Below are 13,221 nucleotides of genomic sequence, written 5' to 3'. Positions count from 1 at the left end.
ACAGTACTTTTCTGAATTGTATTGGAGAGGAAATAGAAAGGAAGTAGTGAGTGAATGTCTCTATGGATATACTTGACTTACTCTGTTCTGCCTTGTGCTTCATGCTTATTCTGGAATAAAAAACAACAGAGAAAAAACAAGACATTACAGAAAACAACAATAGGCTTCAAGGGTAGGCCTACACCAAATAATAGCATTACCAAAAACGTTACATGTGTTGTATTATTGGGCTCTTAGCATGAAGAAACTGTTGTTGCCTAACACAAAACACTTAAGAGGAGTAAGCTACACTGAAGTCTGTAGCTCTTGTCTTTGTTTGAGATGTTTTCACTTGTTGTTGCACTTTCTTTCTTTTTTTTATAGGCTTGTTTAAATCATTGTGTAACTGTGACTAAAAAAAGTAAACGTGCCGAAACTCTCCTCTTCTGAACACAGAACATATAGCGTTAATTCACATACAGTTCGTGGACACACACTTCAGTCTTCACAGCTGGGGACAATCCAAAGTCCGTGTAAAGGGGTGTCACGTGGATCTGCAGTGCGTGCAGGATGACGTCAACGCGTCACTTATGCCAGTACGCCTGCGCAGATTAACCAGGAAGAGCAATGGCAGTTTGAGACAACAATACAAAACACTTCAGCTATGTCTTCGAAGAAAGGAAAATAACAAGTAAGCCCGTTTAAATTTCACACATTATGGCGGTGACCTGTTACATGTATACGATTGTATATAAGACTAATGAAAAGACGACGGGTGTTGCTTTTATTGGAGGTGTTTAGAGACATGACAGCTGTGGTGCAAATGATGCTAGCTCTGAGCTGACAGACTTCACTGCTCGGTTGGTTTAACTCTTGTGTTAACTGTGTGTGTGAGCAGACTGACTGACGACCCTGACAACAGTGTGACTTTTGCGCTACTGTAGTGAGTACTGTAACAATATTAGAACATGATCAGTACATGGTTGTTATTATGTTTGACTTGTGCTTCCTATAAAATATTGAGTCAGTGAGAAAAGCCGAGTTGTCTTCATGTTGTTCATTTTGTCAACAGACCAAACCCGAAAAGTACTTAATTTTCCCATTTGAGAAGCTGGGACCACGACGTTTTTTTTGCTTCTGGGATGAGATTTAGCCTATGTTTAATCGTGAGGCCAACAGTCACCTGCAGTTCAATCAACCCTAATCCAATATCAAACTTCATGGTCCTGTGTCACTTTAAATTATGAACCACCCATAACTGCTTAATCACAATTTAAGCTCACAGATCTAGGATCTGCATCAAACTGTACTCACTCCAGTCACCTAAAGCCACCTGATTAATTTCATCAAGACCATGCAATATGCACATGATCACATATTGTTGATATGAATAGTGTAATGCTACTTTTTTCCTGTTCTGTTGCCTTTGGTTTACATTACACTGAAAGCTCTTAAAGATATAATATGTTGGAATTCTGTATTAAGAGTGTTCACAAATATCTTTGTTATATATTTTGTTGATTCGTCTACTTACCCAAATGTTTCAAACAATTTTCAAACCCAGAGAAATCCACAAGTTTACTCATAGTAATGGTGCGTTTGAGTAGGTCACTACCGCTACTACCAGGACATAGAAGTCATCAAACAAGGCTAAACTTAAGGCGAATTAAAACTTTAAAACATTACTTCATCTGTGAACATTTGCGTCACCTCAGATAGAAAATATAATTTAAATATTCATATTAATATATAATTTCCAGCATTTGTTGATAAGATAGAACTGTCAGTGCTGGTATGTTAAATATTCTACTGATATCCATATTTGGATCTGTTTTGATAGTCAAGTGTGATGAAGGTTTTCTTGACATATTGTAAGCTCCTGATTAGCTTTTTAACAGATATGCAATCATGGGAAATGTTCACCCCTAAGTAAAAATCAGTCATAACATTCATGCATAGCTCAATCTTGTTTTCAATGCTCCATATTTGTTTTATTTTCTAATATATTTTCTTCATTGACAGTTGCTTGTCCACCTCCATACCCTGCAGAGCTCTGACTGAAGATTGTTTGCAGATTTTTTTATTGAAGGTGTTTAAAATTACTTTGTTGATCTGGTCAATATGGGATGGAGATACACCAATCTCACCATCTCTTTTGCAATATGGATTCTGAAAGTGAAACTCAGTCTGACACCAGCACTGTGCATGTCTGTGTTTTTAATGTGCTCCAGCAGGTTTGATTGCCTCCAGTCCCAGTCCTAGCCATGGTGCGCTGCCAGTCCTGCCCCAGGCTGTGCTCCCGCTCGTCAGCTTACACGCTGGCCCTTGGCCTGGGCTTTGTAACCTTGGGGACCAGTCGTTTATTGCTGCTCAAATTATCTGCCAATGCTGGTGACTGACCGACAATGAGACACATTACACTTTTTGTTTCAAACAGATAATCTTCAAGTAAACAGTAAAATGTTTTAATGTTTCCTCTGTGTATTCCACTGAAGTGCGTTCATCTTGTTGACTTTGTGTCTTTGTTCGTGTTTAATTTGCAGAGAACAAGTATGACTTCCTCCCTGCATCGGTCAACCTACTTGCTGAAGCACTCAAACTGCTCTTCTGTCTGGTTATGTCAGTCAGGGTCATAGTCCGAGGTAATCATTGAAGCCTCAGCTGTCTCGGTGGGTTTGTGCGTGTGATGGTAAGGTTTACTGATTGGCTCTTTTCGTCTGTTCCTTCAGAGGGACGATCATGCAGAGAGCTTGGCTGTTCCTCCAGCGCTTCGTTCCTCAGTTCCTTGAAGTGGGCTGTACCTGCTTTCCTCTACTTTCTCGACAACCTCATCATCTTCTATGTGATGACTTACCTGCAGCCTGTTAGTTAAAATCTCAATATTTAGTTATATGACCACTATCTTAAGAAAATATTTTGTATGATAGCTTTACAATAGGGTTTCTGAAGGAAATAGATTCCAGTTATTCAACTTGTGTATTTGTAATTCTTTGAAACCCTGTTGGGAGTTTACTGAAAAAAAAAGATGTTATTTAAATGTAGATTTACAGTATCTTCTCATATTATACAGGCTTTTACAGAATGTCCTGTACACAGTCTTCTGCTATCACTCTACTGTTTTATCTATAGACCAGCTGTTCCTCCTTCTGTTCCCAGGCCATGGCAGTGTTGTTCTCCAACTTTGTTATCCTGACCACAGCTGTACTCTTCAGAATTGTTCTGAAGTAAGTGGCTCGACTGACAACTCTAATGTTTTGTTCTTTTATAGGATAATGTGATTATCAGCTGACTCACTTTTTCTCATTCCCCATTTCATGCTGTTGCTTTTCCATACCTTTTACCGATTTGTGAGACTTGTTTAGAATTAATGTCTTAGACTTAAACAGATATTATAATAATATTAACAAATATTATAAAAGTGGCTTCAAAGTCAGATTTGACTTTACTACACAGTAGGGCAATATTACTGAATGTACTGCACTAGTTACAATGCTTTTGCTAAAGCAAAAAATAGACAACTTTTACTAGACAACTAGTAGATAACTACTGTCGCAAAGACAGCATTAGCAACATGGCTAGTGCTAACAAGTGGGCTACTGTCCAAAGCAAAAAACAACTGCAAGAATTCCAGTGTGACCTAGAAACCCTGATCTCGGCGCTATGAAAAGGCAGAGTAAAGCACCCAGTTGTATTAATAAGTATGCAGGTTTTGCTTCTTACTGATATAGTGAAAGAGAATGCTGGTTTTGAGCCGTCTCAAGTCCCTGTGGTTAGAGGAAACACATATCAGCAGGGTAATAACACTGGCGCTCTCCATTGAGTGAATGCCCATCCATTCACTCTCTATTACTTTCTATCACTCTTCCTCTATGCCTTCTTTCTCGAGTTTCTATAGTTATTCCAGTTGTTCCACTGTTACCCGGGTATAGCAACCAGGGAAAACACTTTCTTTTCCTGTTTTTGTTGTGCAGTGGCAGATGCGCTTCCTTTGTGCCATAATTTGACCTTCATTTTTCAGGGAAAAATCCAGCTCAGTGGCAGACCGATTAGCATAGTGAAAGCAAGACTTATAGGGAGCCAATCTGTGCGGACATGGTGTCATATAACCTGTACACTGTGCAATCAGTATTTACTTCAAGCAAGTTCAAGCAAAAAACGTTGTCTATTGCTAGTTTAAGTCACATTTAAGTTGAATGAAATACTCAAACTTTCAGGTTTTTATTGCTTCATCATTTCATGCATCATGCCATATAGTGTAATGCTGCATATTTAATACTTTTAGAATCACTGAGAATTTTACATGAAATACAGAGTCCAGATAAAACTAAAATGTTTGTTTCTCATCTTTTCCCTCAGGAGGCGCCTGTCCTGGGTTCAGTGGGCAGCATTAGTTGTCCTCTTCCTGTCTATCGTTTCCTTGACGACAGGATCAGGGAGCAGCCAGAAAGCCCTAGCTGTACCAGGTCTCCACTCAAACCCCCTCTCCACCCCTTCCAACTCTTGCCTACTCTACACACAGCTGCTGGAGCAGATGAGGAACAGCAGGTAATATGAATGCAGACATACATTATAGGTGATGAATGAACTACCTGAAAAGAGAATGCAGCAGAACTAGTGATATTGACTTTTTTATTCCATGCATTCTCCCTCCTTGTCAAACTTGTTGCCTACATTACCCACAATACAACTTGACCGCCAACAGTTCATCTGGAGATGTTAAGATGTTAGGTGCAGGTAGTAGCTAATATAGCTTTAAGGCAGCTAGCAGCCAGATATGAGGATTGGGCTACAGAGGTCTATATGCTCGCGTCTTTCTAACCCCACACCTCCAGTTTTTTATTTTCAAACTTGTCACTTGAGCCAACATCAGTTGGGTTTGAAGACTGCATCACTTGAGCAAACTTATCATGCTCCCAAAGAACTGAAATCTGACTTTGATGGTCCTTTGAGTTCAACTTCGACAACTTAAAAGACGTGTAAGAATCTTAGTGAGGATAATTTTTGCCTCATAGGACATACTATTTACAGTCTATCGGGGTTTAATACAGTTGTTAATCAATATGTATGATTCTCCAGAATCTCACACCCTATTGTATGCCTTATTTTGGAATAAATTTGAGTCAGTTATGTTGTTTTAATTTCTCTTGTTTGTATTTTCTCTCCTACAACAGTGCCAGCGAATCATGGGCGTCGTCCCTGCCTGGACCGGCCTGGAGGGACAGGTTAGTGGGGAAGCTTCAATCGTTGGGTGTTGGTCACATCCTGCTAGTCCTCCAGTGCTTCATTGCCGCCATGGCCAACATCTACAATGAAAAGATCCTCAAAGAAGGAGACCAGCTCACTGAGAGCATCTTCATCCAGAACAGTAAATTGTGAGAGCGACCTATGGAAAAAATGAGAAGGCAGAAGACACATAGTTGCAGTCAGTTATTCCATTCTAACCATAGTCTGCATAATCTTGTAGGTATGCCTTTGGTGTGGTGTTTAATGGTCTGACCCTTGGGCTCAGCAGTGAGGCAAGAGGCCTTACCATGCACTGTGGCCTCCTCCATGGACATAACATCTACTCCCTGGGTCTGATGGTGGTGACTGGTGAGTTAACAGTGGAGAAGAACCAAGTCCTCACATACATAAATGACAAAAGAGCTCATATGTCAGTAACATCTAAACAAATGATGTATCTGATGCCCCAATGGTTAAGTTTAGGCAGCTTAAACTACTCAAAGGAATAGTATGACATTTTGTAACATAGGATTATTTGCTTTCTTACCAAGAGGTAGCAAAGAAGCTTGACACCACTTTTCTGTCTGTTAAATATTAAGCTCCAGCCAGGAGAAGATTATCTTATCTTAGCAGAAAGGCCAGAAGCAAGGGGAAACAGCCCTGGAAAGGGCCTGATTTTGTACAAAAGTAAAAAAAAAAAAAATCCTCCTTCCATCCATCCTACCAGCATCTTTTCAGCTCACTAGTTAACATGTAACATGGAAAAAAAACTAGTTCATACCACATTGACAAACTTAATATAATGTGTTACTTTGATGCTGGTAGAGGGATTTTTTTTTCTTTGGACAGAGCCAAGCTATCTGTTTTCCACTGCCTCCTGTTTATATGCTATGCTAAGCTAAGCTAACCAGCGTAAAAGTAGTATTAGTCTTCTCATTAAACTTTGTATAAAAGAACCCAACTTTAATGACCATGATCTCCAGTTTTCATGTCCAACAACCAGTAACCTTATTCCCAGGACTGTTTGATGTGATATCACAAAATCACGCTATATCCGCCCTTGCTACTTTATATAAACACAGATTGTTTAAACAAAAAAAAACGGGCTATTTTTCTGGACAACACAGGCTTATTTTGCTGTTGTTTAGACTTTATTGTAAGAACAGTGACTGGATGACTGTCTCCAAACAAAAGCTGCAGAGTTATTCAAATAAATAAAAAAGCTACTAGGAAGGCACCCAGTTGAGTGGATACCTCCGCCAAGGCCCAACAGTACCCTTTCATGCAATCAAGCCTAATCCAATATCAAATTGATAGCCCGTAACTGCTTAAGCATGATATAAGATCACCAGATCTGTAACAGCCAACCACTAGAACAACAAAACAAAGCAGATGGAATCAGAATCTCCTTTGTGTTGTGGAAGAATAATAGGCTCATAAGAGAAACAATGTTGAAGTCGAGCTGAAATGAAAAATGCCTTTTTAACCATTCAGATTACATCCACGATCATTAAACTATTTAACAATATATGACAAAAACTACTTACAAAAAAATCAATTTCTTTGTATTTTTATATCAAAACCAAGTCATGTCTTCGTCCTATAAAACAAAATGTCACGAGTGCTTATCGTAGCTTGAACCAACCAATTTCAACCAATAATGTCATGCCATCCACCCATCAATCAATCTTCAACTTTAAGCAGTGGGCAACTGATTTCATGTCAGAAAGATGCTGCTGGAGTGGAGTGTTTCTGGGGGCTGCGGCACACAGATTACTTTACAAAAACACTAATTTATAACTTTTTTTAGTGATTTTCATAAAACTGGATCATATTTTATGGAGACAATATTTTCTGGTTTTCCTTCTAATGTCCTCTGGCTGCTCTGCCTGAACCCTCTGTGATTTATGGAGCTTCCTGATGACCCGATGGCTTTACTTGTTGCTAAAGTAACCTCTAACAGTGGCTAACTGTACCGGGCTCCAAGTGAACACAGCTGGAGTCAGGACCCAACTCAAACTCTGAGACAAACTGCAGCCAGTTTGACGACATGAATCCAGTAGTGAGGTGGTTTACAAATTTAGCTGCTGTTAGACAGTTACCACTTGCTCACTTAGACATGATGTTAACGTTCACGGTCCTCTTAGCTGACCAACGTTAGGCCGCGGGTTGCCGGGAGCCAAATCCGACAAGGTTACTGTATTCCTGTCATCAAAGTGGCAGCAGTTGGTCTTGGATGCTGCGTTCGGCTCTGCTTGGGTTGTGTTTGGACCTCTCATCACTTAACTGCTTGTGTTTGAGCTCCCAGTGACCTGGTCAGACAGAGTCCTCTACTTTGACATGTAGCTCACCTCCTGTGCACCCGGCTTCTGTCCAGCTAAGATAGACATACTCTGAACACTTTCCCATTTGAGTAACAGAACAACATGGAAATATATTGTTAGTTAGTAATAGTAATAATAGCAATAGTAGTATTCAGTACAATGGTAATATTAGTGAAAATAGTACGTACCTCCATGGAATTCGTATGAAATTATTATTTAGTATTATAAATGTATAGATAGTTGTAGGTGTTTTAATATTTGTCTCACTGTACAGGTTAATTTTGATTGTTTTAATGCACTCATTTCATATAAGCTGTTGGAATATTCAGTGTCTCCACTCCTCAACCTTTGAGCTGAAGAGCGGAAACCCTGAATTAATGAAATCTATCAAAGACATTGATATAATTGTACTGACAGAAACATGGTGTCACAATGATTTGCTCACTCACTGTCCTCCAGGATATAATGACTGAGGCTAACTGCCCCCTCTCAGACACAGTCTGACCAGCCTCACAACAACGCTGCTCTCCAAACACCAATCAGAGTAAAGCAAATTATAACACAATGTAAAGAAACCTTCCTGGAACATTGGAAAGAAGAAGATTAGAATGTTATCTAGCCCTAAAAAGAGATTATGAAATAGCAGAATATCTCTCTACTGTCAGAGATAGACTGTGCCCAAAAGTGAGAGCATTGCAGCTGAATTCATCACCTCTTGTCATGACCTGAGGACAGCCAGTGGAACCTGAGAAACTTAATTGTTTCATTCTTAATTATTTATTTATTTATTGTATATATCATATATATATGTACCACCAACATCAACACACACACACACACACACACACATACACTTTCCTTTCTTCTTTTTATTTATTAATTAACTATTTTTTTTAATTATTATTAATCATTAATTATCTGTGTATTCTTTTTTCTGTAATCCTTTGCTTTGGCAATATTGTAACACACAGTCATGCCAATAAAGCCTGTTGAATTGAATTGAATTGAAGAAATTGATAGAAAGCAGAGACAGATCCTCACCAGGTACAGGCTCAGTGACCACAAACTGACAATCCAAACAGGAAGACACAAACAATCATGGCAACCAAAAGAAAACACAACATGTGGTCACTGCTCGACAGGTGAGGTTGAGACAGAGATGCACTTTCTCCTACAATGTAAAACATTCAATGGAACCAGGAACATTTATTTTAATAAGTTTAATTCGGTAATCTCAGAGTTCAAATAGATGAACGACATCAAAATTAAAAATACTCCTGGGAGAAGGAGACAGGGCATATCTGCTGCCCAATATGTGTCAACATGCCACAACCTGAGGGACAGTGAATGACCGACACACACACACACACACGCAGGCACACGCACACACACACACACTGTATATACTGTAGATATAATTAATGTAAATCAATCTTGGTGTTGTGTTTGTGTTGTTATTTGTTGTGTTCTGTCCGAGTGTTTGGACAAGTTGTGTTTTGATGCTTTGGCAACATTGTTGTTAAACTTTCATGCCAATAAAGCCCCTTTGAATTGAGAGAGAGAGAGAGACAGAGAGAGAGAGCGAGAGAGAGAGACAGAGAGAGACTATATATATATTCACTGTATATACTGTATATATAATTAATGTAAATCAATCTTGGTGTTGTGTTTGTGTTGTTATTTGTTGTGTTCTGTCCGAGTGTTTGGACAAGTTGTGTTTTGATGCTTTGGCAACATTGTTGTTAAACTTTCATGCCAATAAAGCCCCTTTGAATTGAATTGAATTGAAAATAGCTCCATGGCAGGGGTTGTAATACACATTGAGCACTAATGGTATTGGCTACAATAACCGCCAATCAATGTCCTCTAATACGTAATCCCTCCCTACTCGACAGTTTCGACATTAAGGCTCACAAGTTGTCTATGTATATATAGTATACGACAAAGAAATTTAAAGTGTGCATTTGATAAACTGAGACTCTTCTCTATCTTCTCCTCAGCGGCCCTGGGTTTATCTGTGGCCTTCATCTTGAAATTCAGAGACAACATGTTCCATGTGCTGACAGGCCAGATCACCACAGTTCTGGTTACAGCACTCTCCTTCTTCCTCTTTGACTTCCACCCTTCGCTGGACTTCTTCCTCCAGGCTCCCATGGTCCTACTGGCCATCTTTATCTACAATGCCAGTCGGCCCAAGGACCTGGAGTACAGCCTGCAGCAGGAAAAACTGCGGGTCATCAACGGAGAGGTGTTCGAGAGGTCCAGAGGGGTAGGGAGAAAACCACAAAAAACACAAATCTTCACTAACCATGCACACAAGCCACACACTCCTTTTCTCACACAGCGTCACTCACCTAACTGCCATGTTAAGCCCCTTCCTCTCCTCCCACACATACCAAGTTCTCTGTCGGAAACTTGGCTCTCTCTTTTTTTTTTCTATAATGTGATTTCTTCAGTGTAGGAGGAAACCTGATTCTCTTCTCTGCTGAAAACAGCATTCAGACTCATGCTGGTGCTTTACCTCATTTAATTTCATTAGGTCAGTGCTGTCTATTGGATTTTGAAAGAGGAAGTTATTAAACAAACAGATCTCTATAGGGGCCATATGAGGACACTGTCCTGGACTTAGCAGGACTTTGAGGTTGTATCCATGACCCACACTCAACTTAGAAAGTTGTGATGATTCTAAATACCTTTGTGTCTGCAGGTTTGTCCACTGAATTCCATCACATCTCCACGCATTATGATTTGCTCTTTTTACGTTTTCTTCCATAGGACGGCGAGGAGCTGGAGCTCCTAACAAAGACCAACACAGACAGTGAATCTGAGGAGGAGTCTTTGTAGCACTGACTTACCTATAGGACAGAAGATTTTCTTCTTCACTGCCTTTATATTCCAATACACCATAGACCTGTGGTCCTGGACATAGCATGGTTGCAGATTCTTTCAAAGCATTTACTTGAATGATGTTCAGCAAGCGAGCGATGAATGACAGAGATGAGAGACTGTGTCATGAACTCTGTCAGACTCTTGTGGTAACTAAGGCTATTGTGTATATTTTGAAATGTGCCTGTCTGTGTATGAGGGCTGTTGAATTAAGTAGTGAAAGAAAAACACCAGTAATACATCATTATATGTAAAGGGAAATCATTTTCACCATATTTTCTTTATTCTTCTGGATCATTAAGGGATTATGTTATTGATAGTTTACTTCCTTCAATGATTTCTGTTGTATGTACTGCTATTTGACTACTTGCAGTTGATTTACTGTATAAGTTGAATGACCAGCAGCCACATTTCAGACAGTTTGATGATTGTAAGGCTTTACACTATTTGTAATTGTTGTTGAAACTGTGAAAGGAGTATTTATTCAATCAATGGTCAAATTTAAAAGGTTGGAGACTTAAACACAACGCAACACGCAACACAGTACAACACAAATTCACCAACCATAGCTTGAACAATGTCCATGTAATTGTATTCTATAAATTGCCAGAAATGTAAACACATCAGGACAGTTGTTTCAGTTCCAGTGCAGGGCTTTCTATTTTTTGGCTCAAACAGTGTATTTACTTAAACGTGAACCAGAACTATGAGCTTAATAGACCAGCCTGAATTTCTGAAAGCACAACAAACAGGGTCTTGGTTCTCTACTCGGCCCTGAACCTTTTTTTTCCTTCTTCTTCTTCAGTTCAGTTCAGTTCCTTCTTCTTCTTTTTTTTTTTTTTTACCTTTTTTAGTACTGATGTAATAAATCTGTGAAATACTATGAAATATTTTTTGCTCTTGCTCATGCCGTGAATTTTTGTCATGTTTGACTGTTGTTCTGAAATAAACTGCAAGTAAACTACTTTAATGTTGTCTGAGTTTAAGTAACATCAGTGGCATCTAAAAGGTGAAAAACTGCAGTCTTATAGGAGAGGAGATGAAAATGTGAGGGAGGAAAGGGAGCATAGATGTGTCAAGAAGAATGGGGACAAAAGGTAATGTTGACGAACATGAGAGGGTGGAGAAAGAAAAGACTGATTGTGGATGAAAACTGTGGACCAGTTTTTGGACCATGGAGAGGGAGAGTAGTGAAGCAGGAGCTCTAAAAGGGAGGAGAATAAAAGTAGAAAATACATGTCTTTGTAACTACAGGTGAAAACACCATTTCATCATTACCTGGTCAATTTGAGATTTTGCAGTCAGATCATTGGAAAGAAAATGTCCAAAATACACATTTAGGTGTTTAGTTCAGTTGCACATTTAAGCAAGTAAGTGCATTTTTTATTAGGTATCCTCATTGCATGTTTAAAGTAAAATATTCAAATTCATTCATATTCATGGTGATTCACTAATTGCTGTCTAAAAATGTAAACGGCAGAAATCTGCACTTCAGGAGCACCTACATATGCCAAACTTTCCAGTGTCACTTCTATCTGTATTCTGAAGGTGTTTTCTGATAGGTTACTTTATAATTCATTCACAGCCTGATTTAAAGAACACCATTCACCATTTTTTGTCTAAAAATGTATTGAATTTTACAATACATATCCTGTACATTAGGGGAAAAAGTGCTCACAGACCCTGGTGTGGGCCTGCTGATAAGCAAGACAAAGTTTTTCCTTCAGTCACCTCATGGTAAAAGAGTGTGCAGACATACTGCTGTCACAAATGGGTACCGTTTTCTAATAAAAAGACACTTACTGCGTGAGCTGTAAGAAATTACTTATTCTAATGGTTAAAGCAAGGGTTGGTAAGTTATTCCAGAAGCATTTTGGTTATATTTGTAGAAAATCTCTTTATCATCACAACAGCAATCAATAAATCAAATGCTATGACAAATAAAAGGAAAAAATCAGTATCTGTAGCCTCTAATAAGCTCATCCAATCATCATATTTGGGCCAATAAAAGATTGGACAGGCTACCTGTCTGTCTACCATCGTACGAGCTCGTGGTATAAGAATGGCAGAAATAGTGTTGCTTTTCAGTAGCTAGCTAACTCAGTATCCAAAGAACAAGTGAGCAGCAGCAGTGGCACTCGTTCAGCCGCTAACTGAAGCACAAAGCACACAGCCCCTGAGCCTGCAGCAGCAGCACGTTCTTTTTTTCCAGTTGGATTTCAAAATTTAGCTTGCTCTTGCTGGTTTTAGAATGAAATTGTGTTATAGATAATTAACAAACCATCAAAAAGAAAACCTTTAAGGTTTCCAGGTTGCAAGAATATCTGCCACTGCTTTATCTGTTTGACCACTTACCTGTGAGAAAAGAGCCACAGAGTATCTGGAGCAAAATCCTTTTGTTCCTTTCATTCATAACATTTACAATTCAATGTAAGGTGGCTTTCTCAAAATGAGATTTCTCTCAGAAATCTCCACCTCAGCAGCACTTACATACACCAAACCCTCCAGTTTTTTTCCTACTGTATCTATATTACCTAGGGGTTTTTCAATATATCATCTATCCATTATAGAATATTTTAGTCCTGAAAACATGGCAAAATTGATTTTTCTTATGGGTGGTGCATGTTCTCTGACTTATGGGGTGATAAAAACAGATATTCAAAATTCCCTCAGTAATAACTTTAATCTAATGTGTCAACAAAATGAAAAAGGAATTTGAACCTGCCCATATTCAAAGTTCAGATTTCCGATCTGGAAATTTGTGTGCACATTTTTTATGCGGAAATGAATCATTTGCAAATTCAAACAT

The 13,221-nt window shown here is 38.9% G+C and overlaps 1 protein-coding gene across 4 annotated transcripts; it reads left to right on the top strand.

Moving 5' to 3' along the window:
- Positions 1–584: 584 nt before the first annotated feature.
- slc35a5 (solute carrier family 35 member A5) lies at positions 585–11,376 on the top strand. 4 transcript variants are annotated; one of them, XM_073474358.1, is made up of 11 exons: positions 597–670; positions 2,002–2,068; positions 2,214–2,370; positions 2,523–2,621; positions 2,709–2,842; positions 3,136–3,203; positions 4,336–4,524; positions 5,151–5,351; positions 5,444–5,571; positions 9,527–9,795; positions 10,302–11,376. In XM_073474358.1, exons 3-11 carry the CDS (start codon positions 2,244–2,246, stop codon positions 10,368–10,370), a joined length of 1,284 nt encoding a protein of 427 aa, XP_073330459.1. In that variant the 5' UTR covers positions 597–670; positions 2,002–2,068; positions 2,214–2,243; the 3' UTR covers positions 10,371–11,376. The 4 variants fall into 4 exon arrangements, with proteins under 4 accessions (XP_073330460.1, XP_073330459.1, XP_073330458.1 ...); XM_073474357.1 differs by having other exon boundaries at positions 2,211–2,370; XM_073474360.1 differs by having other exon boundaries at positions 609–670; positions 2,211–2,370; positions 5,151–5,201; positions 10,302–10,455.
- The last annotated feature ends 1,845 nt before the right edge of the window (positions 11,377–13,221 follow it).

Source organism: Pagrus major, chromosome 9 (assembly GCF_040436345.1).
Source record: "Pagrus major chromosome 9, Pma_NU_1.0".
Taxonomy (NCBI): domain Eukaryota; kingdom Metazoa; phylum Chordata; class Actinopteri; order Spariformes; family Sparidae; genus Pagrus; species Pagrus major.
Note: the sequence above shows the minus strand (reverse complement) of the source record. Positions and strands in the feature narration are given on the sequence as shown.

Coding starts and splice junctions, on each gene's coding strand:
- slc35a5 (XM_073474359.1), top strand. CDS start 2,244: ATGGTGCGCTGCCAGTCCTGCCCCAGGCTGTGCTCCCGCTCGTCAGCT. Junction 3,204..4,335: donor CTCTTCAGAATTGTTCTGAA/GTAAGTGGCTCG, acceptor CTTTTCCCTCAG/GAGGCGCCTGTCCTGGGTTC. Junction 5,352..5,443: donor TTCATCCAGAACAGTAAATT/GTGAGAGCGACC, acceptor ATAATCTTGTAG/GTATGCCTTTGGTGTGGTGT.